The 20,092-nt window shown below is 34.7% G+C and overlaps 1 protein-coding gene across 2 annotated transcripts in view; it reads right to left on the reverse strand.

The window, feature by feature from the left end:
* Nucleotides 1-741: 741 nt before the first annotated feature.
* Nucleotides 742-20,092, reverse strand: part of PHF3 (PHD finger protein 3) — a 65,385-nt gene continuing 46,034 nt past the window's right edge. For both annotated transcript variants that reach the window (XM_084228869.1, XM_084228868.1), the window contains 12 exons: nt 19,050-19,359; nt 16,285-16,468; nt 12,989-13,136; nt 12,751-12,907; nt 10,902-11,018; nt 9,169-9,300; nt 8,415-8,550; nt 6,979-7,174; nt 6,332-6,479; nt 5,384-5,473; nt 3,140-3,335; nt 742-2,898 (listed from right to left, as the gene is read on the reverse strand). In XM_084228869.1, coding sequence (XP_084084995.1) covers nt 776-2,898; nt 3,140-3,335; nt 5,384-5,473; nt 6,332-6,479; nt 6,979-7,174; nt 8,415-8,550; nt 9,169-9,300; nt 10,902-11,018; nt 12,751-12,907; nt 12,989-13,136; nt 16,285-16,468; nt 19,050-19,359 — 3,937 coding nt within the window. In that variant the 3' untranslated portion in view covers nt 742-775. The remainder of the gene's footprint in view (nt 2,899-3,139; nt 3,336-5,383; nt 5,474-6,331; nt 6,480-6,978; nt 7,175-8,414; nt 8,551-9,168; nt 9,301-10,901; nt 11,019-12,750; nt 12,908-12,988; nt 13,137-16,284; nt 16,469-19,049; nt 19,360-20,092) is intronic.

Consider the following 20,092-nt stretch of genomic DNA (forward strand, 5'->3'; position numbering starts at 1 on the left):
AGCTTCAAAGAAATAATTTGCTATTGAATTTCAAATCACACACACACAATAGGTGAGAAATTCTTTTATCATATTTAGAATCAAAATATCCCTTAAAATATTTACATTTTACAGTAAAAAGGATAGCAAAACACAAGATCATGTACAAGCTTAAGTATTCAAGTTTCTGAAGAGCCAAAATGAAAAGGAAAATAATGGTCTACCACAAAGCTGTAGCATATGGTAATAAACGCCTTCCAATGAGTGCAGATTAAAGCAATAATGTACTCCTTAGGCTTCTGATTCTTGGTCAAAAACTGCTCAACTAAATGATTAATATAATCTGATTATGAAGTTTGCTTGGCTTTTTTGTTGCTCCTTTACAGTCTCTTTAAAAACAGTGCAATTGGAAACAAACTTACAGAGCACACATCTCAAATTAGTCATATAAAGGACATTCACTAGAGGCAGTAAATATATTCCATAGTTAACCATATTTCCACTTAAGGAATAAAACTAAATTTTCTAAGCCTTTATTGCATATTAATAAAACAAATCTTTGAATATACAGCAATGTAAAACTTTTAAAAATATTAAATTCCTATAACTAGGGACAGTTGGTATGAAGAAGGGACGATGAACACTGGTACAGAGAACTCTGCACCAACACACAGAATTCAATTGTTCTGCAAACCACCAATATTAAAAATTTTAAAGATGGCACAATCCTAGCAGGCAATCAAAGTTTGTAAGATACGACATTTAAGTTATGTAATCTTGAAGCAGCCTGCAGATTTTACCTTTTACTTTTAGCTCTGTCAGTGTGGTCCCTGTCTTTGTGGTACCTATCTCTGTCCTTTTCCCCTTCCCTATGTTTACTTTTTTCTCGTTCTTTGTCCTTTTCATGGTCTTCACTTTTAGGTTTATCTGGTTTCTTTTCTACATTCCTACTATCTCTGCTTGCTTTGCCATCTACTCCTCGATCACCATGTGACAACCGTGCCCTCTCTTTATCTTTGTGCCCTTCCTCCCTGCTTTTTCTGTCTCTCTCCTTGTCTTGGGTTCTGTCTCTGCGTCTATGCCTTTCAGATTCTTGCTCCCACTCCTTTTCATGCCGCTCTCTTTTCAAGTGGTGTGAATCACTATAAAATCTCTGGCGATCTCCTTTGCCCCTATTAAATGGCCTATCCAGTTGCTGTTGATCTTGCCTACCCCAGGGATCACTATGGCGCCTTTCTGGTCTCCGAATGTCCTTAACCTGGTAAAAATTTTGTGGCCCTATAAACCTTGATGCTTGTGAAAGGGGACCTATCATACGTTGTGGCTGGCCTGTCATATGAACAACTGGAGGCCAGGGAACCATGGGATTCTGAGCAAATCCAAAGCCTGGAGGGGGCAATAAAGGAGGTGGCAAATGTGGTGCAAATCCAAACATGCCTTGTGGGGGGAAATTGGGAGGCCCTGGAAATGGAAATCCAGGGGGGCTAGACTTGAGATGCTGAAGGTTGGGTTGCTGTGGCCTCATAGGTGAAAAGTTCGCACTTGCTCTGGGGCTGGTGCTTCTGGAAGTGAAGTTGATGCTTTTAGAAGGAAATTCTGATTGACACGTGTTTCCAACTTCAAAATGAGATGCTGTTGCTGCTGAGCCTCTCCGAAATGGGTGCACAGTTTCAATATTTTGCATTAAGATATCCTCCTGTAAGGATTTTGCCTGTTCTGCTTGAGAAGTGTGTATGTTTTCTCCTGATGGCGATTTCTGTGCAGCCCCTGAATTATCACTCTGCTGAACAGATGAATTTTTGTCTACAGAAGACAATTTTTCCTCCACATTGCTTTGTTCTGGCAAGGGTTCCTTTTGTGACAGAACAGGTAGGGTGCTCTTTTCTCCATTTCGGCAACTATCTCCATCTTTGTTTTCTGAAGTAGTTATCTGCTGACTTCGTCCTGCTGCTTGCCGCGGATCCCTTTTCAGGTTGATAAATGGTGGGGACCTTGTCGTATTAGCAACAACATTTTCATTACAACTCACATTACCATCTGTATTTCCTTTCCCTACATTAGACCTGCAGGGAGAACTAGTATTTGAGGTCAGATTATCCTGCAAATTATTCTCTTGATCTTGCAGTTGTCTTTTTAATGTTCTCTCTTTGCTGTCCACATTTTCCTCTTGTTTTGCCTGAATTGATAAGTTTGTTAAGAATGCTTCTGTAGAAACGTCTGGGGGTTTACCTCTGAGACTAAGACTTGTCAAAGGCCCAGGAGAAACAGAAGAGGACCCCACTACTGATGTTTCTTCTCCTCCTACTACTGAATTATCTGTAGATTCTGAAAGATTATCTACATTAACCTTTACCTCCTTGGCTTCACCATCAGTTACTTCCACATTATCTATTTTCTCAGCTTTGGGGTTGGCTTGCTCATTTATAAATGGAATTTCTTTAAGAGTGTTTGGTTCTACTGCTGATTGAGCCTGTTCATATACTTGACCAGTAGTACCCAAAAGGCTCTGAAGAATATCATCCACAGGAAGAGGTTTATTTGCTAATTCCAGAGTAGAAGGTTGATTTTCCCAGCCAATCAATACCCCAGGCAGGAATCTTAAAGGTTTTGGTGGCTCCTGTTTGGTGACTTCCACTAAAGGTTCAATTACTGTTGGAAGATCTTCCTGAAGAGTTTGCTGAGGCTTATTCCTCTGCTTATGCAATACAGTTGTAAAAGAATTGAAAAAGTCATTTTCCTCCTCTGGTGCGTCCTCTGTGGATACTTCCATTTTACTTTTCTTATCAGGTGGCAACGCTATGGGTACACTTTCAGGAGTCTCAGCTGTGTGACTAGTACTAGTACTAGCACTATGTTGCCGCTTCAATTTTTGACGAATAATTAAGCCCAACAACAGATTAGGTCTATGCAGTTCAAGGCCTGTATAAAATCAAAACATCAATTAATAGTCACTTTAAATTATTACAATAAAAGGTAAAATTAAGCAACTAGCAATTTATTATAAATTGCTAATAAATTGTCTAATTAAAAAAGTCTAATAAATTGGTCCCTGTCAAGTCAGTTCTAGGAGACTGGATTCTAAGAAACCAGAATCTGTTTTTTGCACTTTGATCTCAGCTCTCTTATTTCAACCGATTGTGTTTTTAAAATGTATACTTACCAGGTCCATCAAAAGGCACAAGTGGGTGTGGAATTTTATCTGTGGCACCTAAAGGAATAAGGTACATATCTTTAACCTGCTTCATGTTGTTAGCAGCAACTCCATAGCGCTTTCTGCTGCTGAAGTATGCAAACAGCAAAGTATAAGAAATTTGATCTTCTTCAGTTACAGGTGTGAAGCGAACAACACAAATTTCCTATCCAAGAAAATAAAAAAATGATTGTTTAAACAAAAACCTAAACAAATGGGTTGGTTTTAAATACCATTTCTTAATTAAAAAAAATATCTGAATTTCATAATGGTTAACCAAATAACATAGTATACCAACTTAAAGAGGGAAGTATACTAACAGAAAACAACTCTTAGGAAACCATTTATTGACGTTTGTTTTATCTAAAGGGTTCCCATAAGAAATTGAATTCAAAAGTTAACTGATTTGTTAAAGGTGATATATTTATCATGGGAGAGATAATACTTAAACTGAAATCTTTTGATAGCTATACTCTATATTTGCAGTTGGTATAACCTCCACAGAGGGAAGCCTGTGTTCTAATTACAATGAAAATTAATAGCAACTACTGTCACCACCCTACCATGTACACAAACACACAAATCCACTAATAATCAAATTTACAAGGGCTGAATTGTATGGTATGGGGAGTATGGTAAAAAGACCTCAAGTACACATAGGACGTACAACTTAAATTCAGTTGGTTTACTTAGGAACTTACATGCTTGCCTCTGAGTTCTTGTCTATGTTGCAGATATTAAAGACATTCCCAATTTGGTATTAAATTATAATGTGAAAAACGGAAACTTTTTCAGGAAGGTAAATAGAGAAATGGGCAGATTCAGATTTGTTGCAAAGTCAAATTGATGCAATACCCTACAGAAAACGTGTATAAGCTGAACCATAGCTCTGTCTCCTATAAAAAGTGTTTCATATAAACTGTCCTCTTACAGAGTTAACAACTGTTACAATGTTAGTTAATTCAAGTTGGAGGCACATTATAAAGTATTTGTCAGTGGTATCTGGTTAGACCATGCAAGATTACCAAAATATCTGAGTAAAACTTTCCAATACTTTCATATGACTTTCGCTGTGACAGTGACTTTCATATAACTTTTTTTTATAGTGCTTTAATGATTATTTGTATTACAACACTTACCAGTTTAAATTCTAAAATCTACACCGAAAAATAAATATTTTCAGCTTAGGATCATCCATTTGGATTGTAACATTAACTTCTAATGTTACAGAGAATTACTAAGATTTTAAAAATTTATGTTCACTTATTCAAGATTTGTTTTTTGAATGTCTATAAAATGGTAAGTAATATCTATGGAGGGAAAAAACAATTTTTTCTGAAGATTAAATGTTCTTGCGTAGTGCTGTTCTATGAGTTAAGCAATGATAGCAGGTAGAGAAAAGAAAAATATTAAAGAAGCTACTAATTATCTCCCAGCAACTAGTCTCCTCCTTGCCTATCTACAGAGGAAAACCCTTAACTTTTAGGTGAGTACATGACCATGTGGTAGAGATTACATTTCCTAGTCTCCTCAGGAGTTAGGTGAGGCTACATGATGAAATGCCTGCCAGTGGAAATCAGAGGAAACAAAATGAGAACTCTTAATTTCTAGGTCTTGCTCTTAAAAAACTGGACAGGCAGGTTTCATTTTTCCCCCACTTAGTTATGAGTGGGCTTTGACAGTGTTTTACTAATAAAACACAACAGTAAACTGTCAAATAACAACACAAAAGGGACCTTGCCCCGGATGACATTGTAGAACTAAAGCAACTTAATCACCCTGAACAACAGATCTACCTTACAGAAAAATTAACTTCTCTATTTCTTTGAGTCACTGTATTGAGAGTCTCTTCATTGCAACAGATTAGCCCATGTCTTAATTAAAACAAATACCTATAATCAAACAAGGGAGAACTCCAGGATAAATTTCAAAATCACTGTAGAACATTTTTTCCAAAACAGTGAGGAAGTCACTAAGAAACCCAAAGTAGGGGTCGGGGGAATCCCACGAAAGGAAAGATAGGCTATTTTGAGATAGCAAATGGCTTTAGTTTAGCATATATGTTATATAGATTAAAATTTGTACTGGCTCTCTCCCCAGGGGACTGTGTATAGGAACTCTTTAGCGGTTTACTGTTCAATTAGTCTCTCCTACTGGGATAGTTAGGGAAAAGGGAAAAAAAAAACAAAAACAACACAACAATGCTCTCATTACCTTTGTTCCTGATGCTTTAATTTTTTCCACATAATCCCAAACTGTCTGAGGTGATATCCTGCCACCTACTTGAATGCTATCTGGTAAATCCTATGGTAAAAATGAAAGTGGTCAATGAATAAAAAATAACTTTAATATTCATAATTCACACAAATTTAGCTCTTAGACTTATTTGAAATGGAAAATAAACAAATAAAAAGATGATGAAATGCAACAGAGAACATAAGAAAATACAGTCAGCCTCTATGCCTATGGGCTCCACATCCATGGATTCAAACAACCATAGACCATTACTGGCTGTTTATCATTAACAATTGGATTTCAGAAGTTATTAAGTTTAATTATATAGCACATAATACTATAATTGCTTATTTTCTATGAATGATACATAGCTCCTTCCTATCGCTGAGTTATAAACCCAACCAAGGGTAAGTTGCAGCAACTATGGTCACTGGTCTCATGAAACATACAATTAACTATAGTTTCAACTATATCCTCTCCTGCTTACAGAAATTAGCATATAAGATCTGTAGCCATGGAGTTGGGAAAACACGCAGTAGAGAAAAACTTCACAAGACTTGTTAAAGTGAAAAATCTTCCTGATGGACTAGCACTGAAGGCCACGAGTATGTCAATCTTTTATATTTAAAGAAAAATTTACATATCCATGCAGTGTCTCAATTTTTAATTCACTGCCACAGTAAAGTACATACATCTTCAAAAGAGTATAGGACACGTGGGTTTCAAACTTTCAGAGCACAGTTTTGTACAGTTTTTAAAATCCATTTGTGAACTCATACTTCCATTAATTAATTGGCATAAGGACTACTGTTAATATTTTTATTATGAATTAAAATGAAATATTTTTATTATGTTATTTCCCTGTCTACTGTTTTCAGAAATATCTATGTCAACCCAGGCAAGGAAAGGGAAAGAAGTTCACGGTACCTCTGTCAAGTACTCAGGAGAACCAGACACTGGGTAGGCTTTGGTAACAAATTTTGCCACAGAAGGCATGTTGATAAAACCTTTCCAGATGAAGTTCAATCGAGCCAGGAAAGTAGACTCAACTTCAACAGTTCCCGGCATCTCTGGACTAAAAAGTGATATTAAAGTTTTCAGACTAAGATATGCTCATGAATAAATTCATTTTCTACTTAGTCATCAATTCTACTTTTACACATGAAAAAGAGCAAAATATGTAAAGGCTATTAAAGAGCTTATATTGTCATTTTATAAAATTATGTTCGTATTTACATAGTCACATTTTACAAAGTTATCCTTCTTTGTTGACTTTGTCGAACTATGATCCAGAGAAGTACAAGTAATTTTCCATTAGTGACCTATCTTGGGACCAACATAATTAAAAGTAGTTTTAAAATAAAGTTCACATATACTCAAAATTTCAAATAACCCTTCAGAGTCTTTTTCTGTTATCTCAATTAGTTTAGAATATACGAAAGTACAGTTACTTTCTCCAAAAGAAAGGATCCTAAAAAATATGTCAGTTATCTGTTTTTTAAAGACCTCCAAGTGTAATTTGGCAAAGATCTATAATGATTATTAATAAAAAATTAAAGTTAACAGAAAATTACCGTGGCGCAGGAGAGAATGTTGACTTTGGAGATTCCTGTTTATCTTCTTCAAAGAATTCAGAAGCCAAAATATTTGAGGTTGAAGACAATGCATCTGCTATACTTTCTGCTTCATTGTCTGAATGTTTACGAGATACCCCAACAACAACTTTCACCTTTTTTGGAGAAAGATCATCTACAGGTGGTGCCATTCGACCTATAACCAGAAGAAATCATTTTAAATGATATTTCTATTACTTAATAACTGATGGAGTTTATACAGTTTCTCTGATTGCAACTATTGTGTATTATGTATTTCCAGAAGTAATTTTAGACAATCATTTCTCATAAACTATTTTCCACTTCTATTACTGATGTAAAAATTAGACCAAGATGATGCTAAACAACTGGGTCTAAAATGGAAACATTATAACTATAATCTGTAAGAGTTAACAAAATTTTTAACTAAACTAAAATTCAGTCTTGAAAGTAACCTAAAAAAAAAAATGACAACAAATTTTTATCTTACTTTGTTTCATACAGCATCGATTCATGACTATATGCATAGTGTAGTAATAGCAAGTTACTAAGCATTAAAAATATTATTAAAATATAGAAAATTACATTGGTTTTAGTTACACTTGTAACTTAAATTATCACCTGCCTGTCTTTATTACTAGATCTTTTTTTTCTCTATTCATCATCAGGATAACATTTTACTTTCTCACCACTACATTCCCTGAAAAGTAAACTGCCTGCAAGGAGCAAGCACTCAATGAATATTTGTTCAACAAATGACCACAGATAAGAACAGTAATAGCTATGTAAACAAATAGCAAATCAATAAAATTTTATTAAAAACAAAAGAGAGAAAGAGCACGCAACAGAGAGGTTGGTGCTAAAAGCATGTAAGGTGAAAAGCCCAAGAGTATATTAGCTTCAGACAAGGCTGGATAAAGGAAAGGAGGGGAATATCACCAGGGTTCAGTATCTTCCTCCACCTATTCTCAGGTAAGCTCTGACTTAGTAATGACCCACAGCACCTCTTCCTCAATAATTCTTGAAAACAAAAAATTTGTATTTGAGTCTATAAAAAACAGTATTAGTGAAAAGGTAATTTCTGATTTGTTTCAAGTCATATATAATAATAAAATTTGAACACTACTTCATTCCTTCACTTAGACATAAATAACAGTACCATTGAAACTGTCTGAAATTTCTAATGTTTATTCTCATGGTTAAATTCTAGTCATTTGCCCCTGGGCTGGCTAGGTTCAGATTTTATATAATATAATTAACTGTAGATAGTAAACTATACCACAAACTACACTATCAAAGGGAATGGTGGGTACCTCACCACTAATACTGGGAAAATGAGACCCTACTTACATTACAAATACAAGTATCCCCTTCCAAATGAAAGCAACATTTTAGGGAAAAAAAATATTTTAAACTACCTATGCAAATTTTGCAGTTCAGATCAAACAGATGTTGTCTGTGTTGACTAGTGGTATCTTTAGACATAGAATCAATCTCTTCTTTTTGCCTTTCAGATCCTTCTGTCTTCTCCAATGATTTATTTGCTGTTGATTCCTAAATGAAAATGAGAGTAAGAATTAGTTTTAGCAGATAAAACTTTACTTCAATTATTAAAACCAACACATTTCAAAGTTATTTTTTTCCAAAATAAATCTGTTCTATTCATAGCTTGTCTTTCACTCTCTCTTTAAAAATGTTAGATAATGGCCTCCCCGGTTGGGCAGTGGGTTGAGTGCCTTGCTGTGATGCTGTCCGCAGCCTCTGCAGCACAGGTTCGATTCCCGGACAGCGAGGGAGAAACCCACATAGCGTGGCAGACCTCTCCTGCCTCGCCCGCTACTCCCCTCGGCAGCGTCTTTGGTCCATCTGCCTGTTCTCCCCACTCTATCTCTGGTGAATTCTCTCACCCTCTTGCGCCTCTGACCTGTACCCCTGTTCTTATATAAATAAATAAAAAAATCTTTAAAAAGATGTAAAAACTTAAAAAAAAAGTTAGATATTAATGACTTAAAATAAAGCAAAAACTCAAACATTCCTTATTCTTCAAGGCTTCTAACAAAATGTCATGTTATTTCTTCACTGATTATATTTACCTGAATCTGATTATATTTATATTATATTATATATTTATATTTACATTATATTTATATTATATTCACTGATTATATTTACCTGAATCTCCATGGCGGCTTCCTGTTCTTTCATTGGGGCATCACTCTCAATTTCTATTTCACCTTTATGAGTTATTTTTGTGATTGGTCGCCTTTCCACTTCTCTCTGCTCTTTCTCAATCATCTCTATGGTCTAACAGGAAATATTTTAAGGAAATACTTTACAATTAAACATATATATTTCTAAATGAACAGCTTTACATACTAATATGAACTTATAAAAATACAATGACAGATAATTTAAAATCTTTAAGTGGTCTCTCAAACAACAAACATACTGAGATAGACAGAGAGAGAGAGAGAGAGAGAGAGAGAGAGAGAGAGAGAGAGAGAGAGAGAATGTATGTGTATGTGCATAGAAACTGCCTCAAGTGCTGCGGTTTTAAGATTTACCCAGTACTTCAGTCTCGAGAAGTTCCTATTTACATAACTGGAAGCAATAATAAAGTGTAATGTAATTTGCAAAGTAATAGAATGATATTTATATGTAAAATCTCCTTTCTGATTTAGTATTCTAACAGTAGTCACAGGGAAATGAAACATACCTTTCTCTTTGTTTCCTAACTTGATATTCTCACATGTCCCCCCTTGAGAGCAGTTTACTCAAAGACCAAAAATTATCAGGTAGTCTCCTATCAGTTGTCTCCTGACTCAGCTTTTGTGGCAGTGATAATTCACAACTAAATAAGCTTAGCAACAAAATATAAAATTTAAGAGAGTATGACAAAAATTAGTAAAAGATATTTGAGCACGGAACAGGGTAAGAAAAGTAACGATGGGGCTCATCATCTCCCTTGCCTTTGTTAAATGCGTATCATCCTTTAAAGAAAGAAACCAGGTAAGTAATCTAAAGAAAGAACAAACTGTCTCCAACGCAGTCTCAAAGCAAAAGAAAGGTGTATACATATTTGAGATATGAAGGGAAAGAGGAGGAGGTGATATTATTTTCAAAATGAAAGAAGAAACCACATGAAGTGAATACTATGTAAGTAAGTACAGCATATCAAATCAACACCACTTGCACTTCTATATCTAGATGGAGGTTCAATGCCCAAAATGCAATTGTTATGGAACAATCAGGTATCATGTAGGATTAATATGAACTACAAGTAACCAGTATTTTAGAATAAAGGGCAACTACAATAAGATAATGGGTAATGTGGCTATCTCACTGTCACAAAATCTAAGTCATGTATTTAATCTTTAAAGGTAATTAAAGTTCACAACTCTTGACATTAGTAATTTTCAGAAATTTTTAGTTTTAAAAATGCAGTATGGTACACATAATGGGATGGAGCTACTTACTTAACATACAATGTATCTGTGAATATGAACATTCACTACTTATCAATGAATTTGTTACAGGGAAAAGCCTTATTTTTTCATCATTTGGCACTTTGAATATTAAGGTAGCATAAACCTGTAAAATTTTCATTCTCATTAAACTAGCTCTACAAATTACCAATATTCATAATACTTTCAAACTGTGCTTTGAAAAGCATAGATATGATGAGGATGCACCTATTTTCCCATCCTTCTGATTTATAAAACACAAAACACAAGGTAATTCTGTAACTGAAGGATATAGAAAGAGCCACAGAGATCAGGAAAAGCAAAAGATACCATTTAAGAATTAGGTAAGAAGAAAGGTTTAAGTAACAGAAGCACAGAAAGTCTGCATTACTGTGCAATCTGTATGTAATTTGGCTGAAATACATAGGTAAAGAATCTCACATGTCTGTTTTCTCTTCGTCTCCATGCAGCTAATTCTTTGGAAGCTAGTTCTTCTGGACTCATTCTTATAAGATGATCAGGGGTTACTTCACCTTTTAGTACTTTTTTAAATAGTATCTGAAAATATTTAAAAATGGGAAGGAAAGGAGAGAAAAACACTTCTTAAAAAAGAGGGAGCTGCTATATAGAAACACAATAAAGATGCAATTTTGAAACCTGATATACAAATTTTGGAGACTGATACACATAATGTTTAATGATTTACATAATTCCCCACCAATCTTTCCAGGGACACACACTGTCATAATAGCCAATAACCAATAATACAGTAAGGTACTGCTAAAAAAAAACTTTACTGAATGGGATGTCGTTCATATTTTTAAGATTTCACAGGTTTAAATCCTAACAGGCCTGATGGAGATTCCAGGGCAAAGAAACAACTAAAAGAAAGAATCTAAAGGAAATAAATCTTACCGAAGAAAAGCTTACAGATTATATAATTTGAGGAGGATCTGAAATAACTGATTCTTGACAAAATGAAAGTTATTTTATGGGGAAAAATGGGTTTTGTATTTTGATTCGAACATATGGTAAAGTAATTACTGTAATAGTTCAGCTAACAGTCATCATTTTCCCTTTGGCAAGTATCAATTGTTAATATGTATACGGATGCATAGTTCTGAATCTCTTCTCTATCCCACTGATTACTTCTGATATATTTTTCTACATTTTCCCTATCTGATCTATTTGTCTAGCATTAAAAATGGAAAATAGGTAAAAATAAAAGATTATTCTATTACAAAAATCTCTTTAAAATATTACTGACTTTAAATGGAAAAACAAAAAGTTAGCTGATATCCTGAATCGTGTACATGTTTCTTAAGTAGCTGTTAGTATACTTCAAGAAAATGCATACCATAGCAAATATATGATACAAGTTGACAAACTGATATCATTTATGTTAAAACCTATTAGAATTTAAGCATATCATATACAAGGTGCCTGCATCTACACAAACAGCTTTAAGTTCGAAACAAGAAATCCCAAGAAAAGTTTAGAGCTCAATGTTTACTCCATTGCTAAAAGGTTATTTAGAAGTCAGTCATATTTAATTTACTAAGAATGTGTTAAAACAGCTTTTCTGGGCCTCCCCGGTGGCGCAGTGGTTGAGTGCTGGATTGCAAAGCTGCCCGCGGCCTCTGCGGCGCTGGTTCGATCCCCGGCTGTTCCCCGGCCACCGGAGGAGGGTCCCACATGGCGCGCAGACCTCTCCTGCCGCCCGCTGCTCCCCTCAGCAGTGTACTTCGGTCCTTCTGCCTGCTCTGCTCCCTGCTCTGGCTCTGGTGAATTCTCTCACCCTCCCGCGCTTCTGACTGTACCCAGTGCATGTATAAACAAAACAAACAAACAAATAAATAAAACATGCCTCTATTAAAAAAAAAAAAAAAACAGCTTTTCTTTTTATCTAAATGCAACTTATTTTCATAAGTAGCAGAGTTCTATTTTCAGATTTAAATCAGAAGGATTAATATAGTTTTATGAATTTTGGCTTAAAAGAATTTTTGAAGAAAATATATGAATCAATTTAATAAAATAGATTAAACAAGGACATAAAGGACAGAAAATTCACATAAACCAGGGTGAGAAAGACTTAATATATTTTCAAGAAACTAATATATAACACTAATTTACCACTAGCAGAATTCCTAACACAGGTAAGTAGCATATTTTATTAAAATTACAGGATCAAACTACAAAAAATAAATTATAAATCTATTATAATCTTAAATTCCTAAGTACTAGGACAGTTAGAAGCATAAATATCTACACACATACGAAACATACTTACATTGTTTTTTGGATCTTTCAGATTGAACATCAAACTTCTGTATTTATTCTTATATTTAGCATCTGTGTCCCGAAAAAAAGAGAAAAGCTCTTTTTCAATTTTTGTAGCAACTTTTGTTGCCTTTTCCTCTGGTACCTTCAAATTTGAGTCTGTAAGTCTTAAAATTAGAAAATTCAATTATTTTTCAAATACATAAAGTATAAATTATTCCACCTTCTCCAATAATAATGTGCATTACCTTTTCATAAGAATGTCTTTGAGAGAATGTCTGACACTTTGTCTAATCTGATCTGCAGAAGGCTTAGATGCAGCAGCAGCAGGAGGATGCACATTAGGCACTCCTTTTTCAATTTTCTTCTTTTTCATTTCTTGCTTCTCATGAGCACCTAATTTAAATAATATCAAAAAGCATCAAACTGTTTTTAACAAAGTATTTTTCCACTAAATTATTAATATAAATTTATAAATAAAATTAATTGATTATAAGTCACCATTTAAAAATAAAATCAGAACCCAAATTCCATATTGAAAATTTCCTGATACCAAAATTCTAATTTAAATGAATTTAAATGATAAATTGATTAAAAAATTGTTCCTAGAGCTATGAAATATCTATGCCCTTTTTCCACTTTAGATAATGGCTTTTAGATCTAGTTACTTTTCACATAAAGTGATCTGAAAGTATTAGCAAATAATTTAATAACCTTACTAATACCACAAAATTAAAACTGGCTTTAATTGTAATTGATAATTTGAATGTTAAGTTTTTTTGAATGATTCTTCATTCTATCACTAATTCCCACCTCCAAAATCTCAAAACATCCTACTACTCTGATCTGCTATCATACCAGCTTATTTATTTGAGAACTCCTCATTCCAACAATTCCTAGCTATCATTTTTATATCCACATTCCTCACTTTTGCACATAACCGGCCTTGATAGTCCAACACTATTACCACTCCCTTGCATACTTAACACCTTCATTCACTCTCCTTTAAACACTTGTATTACCAAAGCTATATCCCTCTTGAAAGCAAACTTTTATCTTTCAAAGAGTCTAAACACAGATGAAACTAACGGGAGAAATACGAGCACCAGTGTTTAGAGCTTACTTAAAATACATAACCACAAATCTCAAGTAGATAACTCAATCGGCTGTCCTAATCCTATTAAATTTCCCTGGTTAATTTGCTCTCCCACTTTAAAAAAAAAAAAAACAAACAAAAAACACTTTTTCTCCTCATCTCAAACCAACAATACCTCCTTTCCAAATTTCAACTTCATTTGATTTTCTCACTCTATATTTCACTGAGGAAACAGAAAAATGTTAACTATCACATTTCCCATCATTAAAACTACTAACTGATTTGCATCTGTCCTCCCTCCTACCACATGCAATCGTCCTTATTAGTACAATGCACAAACTCGTCCCTTTCTATGACCAATTCCCTCCATGTATAGTGGCTCCCACCCCCTCTTGTGACCCCATGGATTTTGAACCTCAACTACCTTTCTCTTACATCATTAAACTCTCTCTCACTGAATCAGTTCAACAGTTTTACAAAAATAAGAGCTATAAGAGCTCCTTAAGGGCCTCCCCTTAAGGAGAGTGGTGCAGCGGTTGAGCGCTGGGCTGCGAAATTGCCTGCAGCCTCTGCAGCACAGGTTCGATCCCCGGCTGCCGACGAGGGTTCCAAATGGCGTGCAGACCTCTCCTGCCGCCCGCTGCTCCCCTCAGCAGTGTATTTCGTCAGTCTGTCTGTTCTGTTCCCCACTCTGGCTCTGGTGAATTCTCTTACCCTCCCGCACTTCTGACTGTACCCAGCGCTTGTATAAATAAATAAATCTTTTTTTTTTGAAGATTTATTTATTCATTTATTTATTTATACAAGCACTGGGTATAGTCAGAAGCACGGGAGGGTGAAAGAATTCACCAGAGTCAGAGCAGGATGCAGAACAGGCAGAGGACTGAAGCACACTGCTGAGGGGAGCAGCGGGCAGCAGGAGAGGTCTAGCACGCCATGTGGGACCCTCCTCTGGTGGCCGGGGAGCAGCCGGGGATCGAACCGGCACTGCAGAGGCTGCGGGCAGCTTCGCAACCCAGCGCTCAACTGCTGCGCCACCGGGGAGGCCCAATAAATAAATCTTTAAAAAAAAAAAGCGAGCTCCTTAAAAAAAAAATTCCCTGACCCTACCTCTAGCTACCTCACCACTTCTGTTCCCTTTAACAGCAGAATTCCTTCAGAGTTATCTGTAAGTACTATCTCTAGTTTTTCATATTCTGTTCTTCCTTGAGCCACTGTAATTGTTGGCGCCACTGTTGCAGGAAAATCATTTTAGTGAGTCACCAATGATTTTCATTTCATTAATACATATATTTTACAATCTATGTTCACCTTATTGTTATCCAAACAGCATTTGACAGCTGATTAGAACCTCCTTAAAATTTCACTGTCTTCCAAGCAATCACGGTCTCTTACTTTTCTTACCTCACATACCACTGACAAGCTCCAAGAACTCTCTGCCTCTTCATTATCAAATTCTGTCTGTAGCTGTTTATTTATATCTAGGTCCATTACTTCTATGTACTGATAAATCCCAAGTTTATATACTACTCTGATCGTCTCTGAGCTCCATACTCATCAGCCAAAGTTTATTCAAACATCTTCACCTAGCTATTAGGCGTCTCAACATTAAAATGGACTAAGCACAATTTTTTTATTTTCCTCCGGAAATCTTTGTTCTCAGTATTTCTCATAGCAATAAATAGCACCAACATTTCCCTAGTCATCCTCTTAAGACTCCCTCTGTTCCACACTACCATCATTCCCTTCCTAGGATACTACCACTGACTCCTACCATCTTTCTCTCCTATCTTCCTAAAGGTCAATCTCTACAGAAAAAATCAGAGCAATCCATCATTCCCTTGTTCAAATTCCTCTAAAGGTTTCCTACGACATTCAGAATAAAATACGAACTTTGTTATAACCTCAAAATTCCCACATAACTCTTAATTCACCAACAACCATCCTGCCCTCATTAATTACCTTATAATAACTCCACAGGGGCTTTCCTGTTGCTCAAATGATAAGCATGTTTCTAACTCAAAGTCCTTCAACTGTTATTATAACCTTTACCTATTCCCTTTAATAACAAAATTCCATGAGTTATCCTTTCTACCTAAAACAAACTCCCACCACCCTCCTTGACCTTGGGTTTCCATTCCATTACTGTTTTTCCTTCAAAATGCCTAAATTCTACAAAATAATATTAACAGCCATATCTACTTAATGTCTGTCTTCTCCATGAGCATTTAAGTGCTATGAGGCCAGAGGCCTTATCTTATTAAGTTCATTAGTACTTCCCTAGATCCTAGAGTTAATGGCTTCAAATTTCAAATAGGTGAATCACCTAAATTATTTGTATTGCCATTAAAATGCCACATTTTTTGTTTCTCAAAATATACTACTTGATGGTATATGAAATGAAATGTAACTACATTATAATATATTAACTCTTACTAGTCCTACTACCTGGTTTTGAAGTTTTTTCTCCTGTGCAAGTAACAGTTACAGACTCTTTTGGTATTTTTTCACTTTTTTCTTCTGAAGATCTTCGAGGTAAAACTGGTTGTCCCATCTTTCGAAGAGGAGCTAACTGCCATTTTTTAATTTCACTATCTTTACAGTCTGATGAGGTTTTGCCTTCACCAGATTCCTGGAAAACATATTTAATTCATGAGAATAAAAATTAATAAATTAACTTTAAATATAAAACAAGCTACAAAAGTATGTGGATTCAAAATAATTAAATCTAATTAGCATTCAACTTAAGATATCATACACACTTCATTCTTTAGTACAAAAATAGTTTAAAAAGTTTTTAAGATATAAAACTCAAATATTAACAAAAGGGAGATTCATTCACCCTTTTATTCAAAATCCATGTTTAGCACCTATAGTCTGCATAACTACCTGAAAGCCTATAAAACAGAAACAAAAATACATAAAGATCATGCTGCCAAAGATATAAGAAAATTGTATGTAAGAAAATAAGAGCTCTCTTAGTTAGCTATGGATATGGCAGAAGCAGCAGAAATTGTGGATAAATAGGTAATCTATATACTCGCTGTTTTCAAAACACACGAATTTATAATCACCTATAATGGGTTTATAAATCAAATTCTCAACGTATCTAATGGCAATATAACTACCAGAAGATAGAATAAACCATACTTGCTATTCTTATCCTAATTATCCCCACAAAGAACTACTGTGAAACCAGAGTTCTTACACCCTTAAAATTAATTAATCGGGGGCTCCCTAGTGGCAGGTTGAGCGCAGTGCTGTGAAGGCTGTCTGCAGCCTCCACAGCACTGGTTGGATTCATGGCCGGCCAGGGAGAATCCCACATGGCGAGGCAAAACTCTCCTATCTTGTCCGCTGCTCCCCTCAGCAGTGTCTTTGGTCTGCCTGTTCTGTTCCCCGCTATGTCTCTGGTGAATCCTCTCACTCTCCCGCGCCTCCGGCCTGTACCCCAGCTCTTGTAAAAATTTAAAAAAAAAAAAGTAATTAATCATATCAAACTAGTGTTTGAAAGACAGAAAACTGTATTCATAGAAATATAATCATAGATTTTAACTGGATAGAGTAGCAAAATAAAACAAGACAAAACACAACTGATTTTCTCTAGACTAAGAATCCTCTAACTTACTTAAACATTTATTTCCTACCTCACACACTTAACTTGAGAGCAGGAACTTATTTCAATCAGTGCTATACACCCAAGCCTGGTAGCAGGCTTGGCACACAACAGGAACTCAATAAATGGTTTAATGTAAGGTAGGGGTAAGAAGAAATAATTAAAAAGCAGATTCCATAAACTAAAATTAGAAAAGTCCCAATAAGATCCAACAGTCCATCATAAAAAAGAAAATGAAGCAGCTATCGCTTAGATGGCACATGCACATTCAAAATCAAACAATTCTAATACATATGGATGGTTTCTCAAAACATTATGTTGATGTTTTGTACTTTTTTTAGACAATTTAGCTACATTACAATACAACAAGCCATTTTTTCAAATGGCCAAGAAACTGTATCCAGTAAGTGATGAATATCCGTTAGTGATAAGCAGAAATTTTCAAAAGGTGTGCTATGGAATTCCCAGGTCTGCATTATCAATTACTTTGGCACTAATCAAATCAATAGACAATGCAAATTATTGGAAGGACAACATCTGCTTCTCAGACTATTGGCAAAAAAACAAATGCTGTATGTCATAAGGATTTGGAAAATTGGAATTATCGTCATATGTGAAGAACTGAGTTTATAAATATTGAAGAATATTTTAGAGAAAACATGTTTTTATGCTCTTCAATCTGAATGGACTGAAAGATTTGCAAGGTTGTTCCCAATTCTATAATTCATGTTGTCTTTTGGATTATTATATTTGACTATCCATATATATTTGATGTCACTGTATCTCCTCCTTTGCACGTAAATAGTAAATCAATGATTAGAAAAATTATAGGTTATAAGGTAGACAATGATAATAAAATGTCATCAGTTAAAGTACTGTGTTCTTTATAAATTTCTCCTCTATCTTAAAATTTCTAGTTAGAAGATACTTCTAGAAGGTAACAACCTTTTTTAAGACTTCACATTTTAAGAGAAAAATAAGGAGATGAGGATTTCAAGCAAGTAACTGGAAAGAAGATCAAAATAACTAACACATTTTTCCTTACAGAGAGAAAATAACTTTCACTTGAAAGGTACAGTTAAGAATTAGGAGATATTTATGCACTGAAAATCTTTTTTCAAAAAACTTATCAGCACTGTAGAACATTCACTTAAAAGTTTTTGGGAAAAGTTTTTTTCTTGAAAATAAAATTCCTCAATATTAAAAAAACTTACCAGCAAAGCACAATTTATACTTAATCAAGACCACACACCAAAAAAGTTGAAACCAGAGACTAGCAACATCACAAAATCATAAGAAATGAGGCTGAAGTATTTTATTAAAAAATCTATTATCAAAAAATAAAATGGAAAATGTACACTAGAACAATAAACCCTAAAGAGAAATTTCAAATTCTCATGGTTAGTCCATTCAAAATTCTTAACTAAGCAAGGAGAGGAAGGACTACGGTCAAAGTAAGAGGGGAGGGGGGTGCAATTGTATGGGGAGTATTACCAAAACGAAAATGCATACATTGTACAAAAATGAAAAATGATGTAAGAATTATATAAAATATTAATTAAAAATTCTTAACAAAAGAATGCATTAATGAGCTTACCCGTTTTAATATTTTGACCTTGTGCTTCACTGTATCATCAGCATATTTGGTTTTGTCATTTGTTAGTGTGTGCTTTGATAGCCCAAGCTTTTCATACTCCATTGTTTTATCCTCACTCTGGCCTTCAACTTTAGCTTGGTTTTCTAAAATATCCGTATCCACTATGTCAGTCTTTTTATCTTCTTCAGCACAACATTTCACACACACATATTCTTTGTCTTCCTCTCCCATTTGCTGTGCTTGAGAAAGACTTAATCCAACACAATCACCATGAAACCAGTCATCACATCTCCCACAGCCAACCATAAACCTGAAAAATAAAAATAATTTTTATTTGATACATTTTCATAAAAAACAAGTTAAAGTGAGCCTCAACTAAATTTTAAATATTTGATACTGTGCTATTTTGTGTATTTTCCACCTTCACACATTCTATCAGATCAACATGGAACAAGTTTCAAAGAAAAGACCATTCTATAAAGACAAAACTTAACTATTTCCTCTCTGGAAAGAATGAGAAAAAAACTTAAAGGGGGCAAAAAAAAAAAAAGTATGAAAATCAAGGGCAACTGACTTTGTCAGTATTCTATATACACTTATTTCTCCAATGAGGATGATGATAGATAAGATCTGTGATAATCTAATCAGAATTGATCAGTTACTTACCAGTTTTGAAATCATACAGATCACTTTAAATGACAAAAACTGGTATTAACAAAAATGCAACTAAAAAACTAATATAATGGAGTCTCAAATTATTTCTTACTAAACAGTTATACTATAAAACTATTTTTTTTGGTCACAATATTCTAGTTCATGGCATCAACTTTAATTTAGGTCAGTTTTGGCATGTCCTTTTGTGTGCGGACTTCCTTATTACTGACCCTTTGCTTTCAATAAAAAACTTACTTCCCCAAAATGAGTAACTATAAGAAAGTGAAAATCAAAATCAACAAAAAACTATGAACCAGAGACACTTTTTGGGGGGTGGAGGGCGGGAGGGGAGGGATTGGGGTCAGAATGGGGGGGTTGCAATTGTATGG

Source organism: Talpa europaea (assembly GCF_964194135.1).
Source record: "Talpa europaea genome assembly, chromosome: 2".
NCBI lineage: Eukaryota > Metazoa > Chordata > Mammalia > Eulipotyphla > Talpidae > Talpa > Talpa europaea.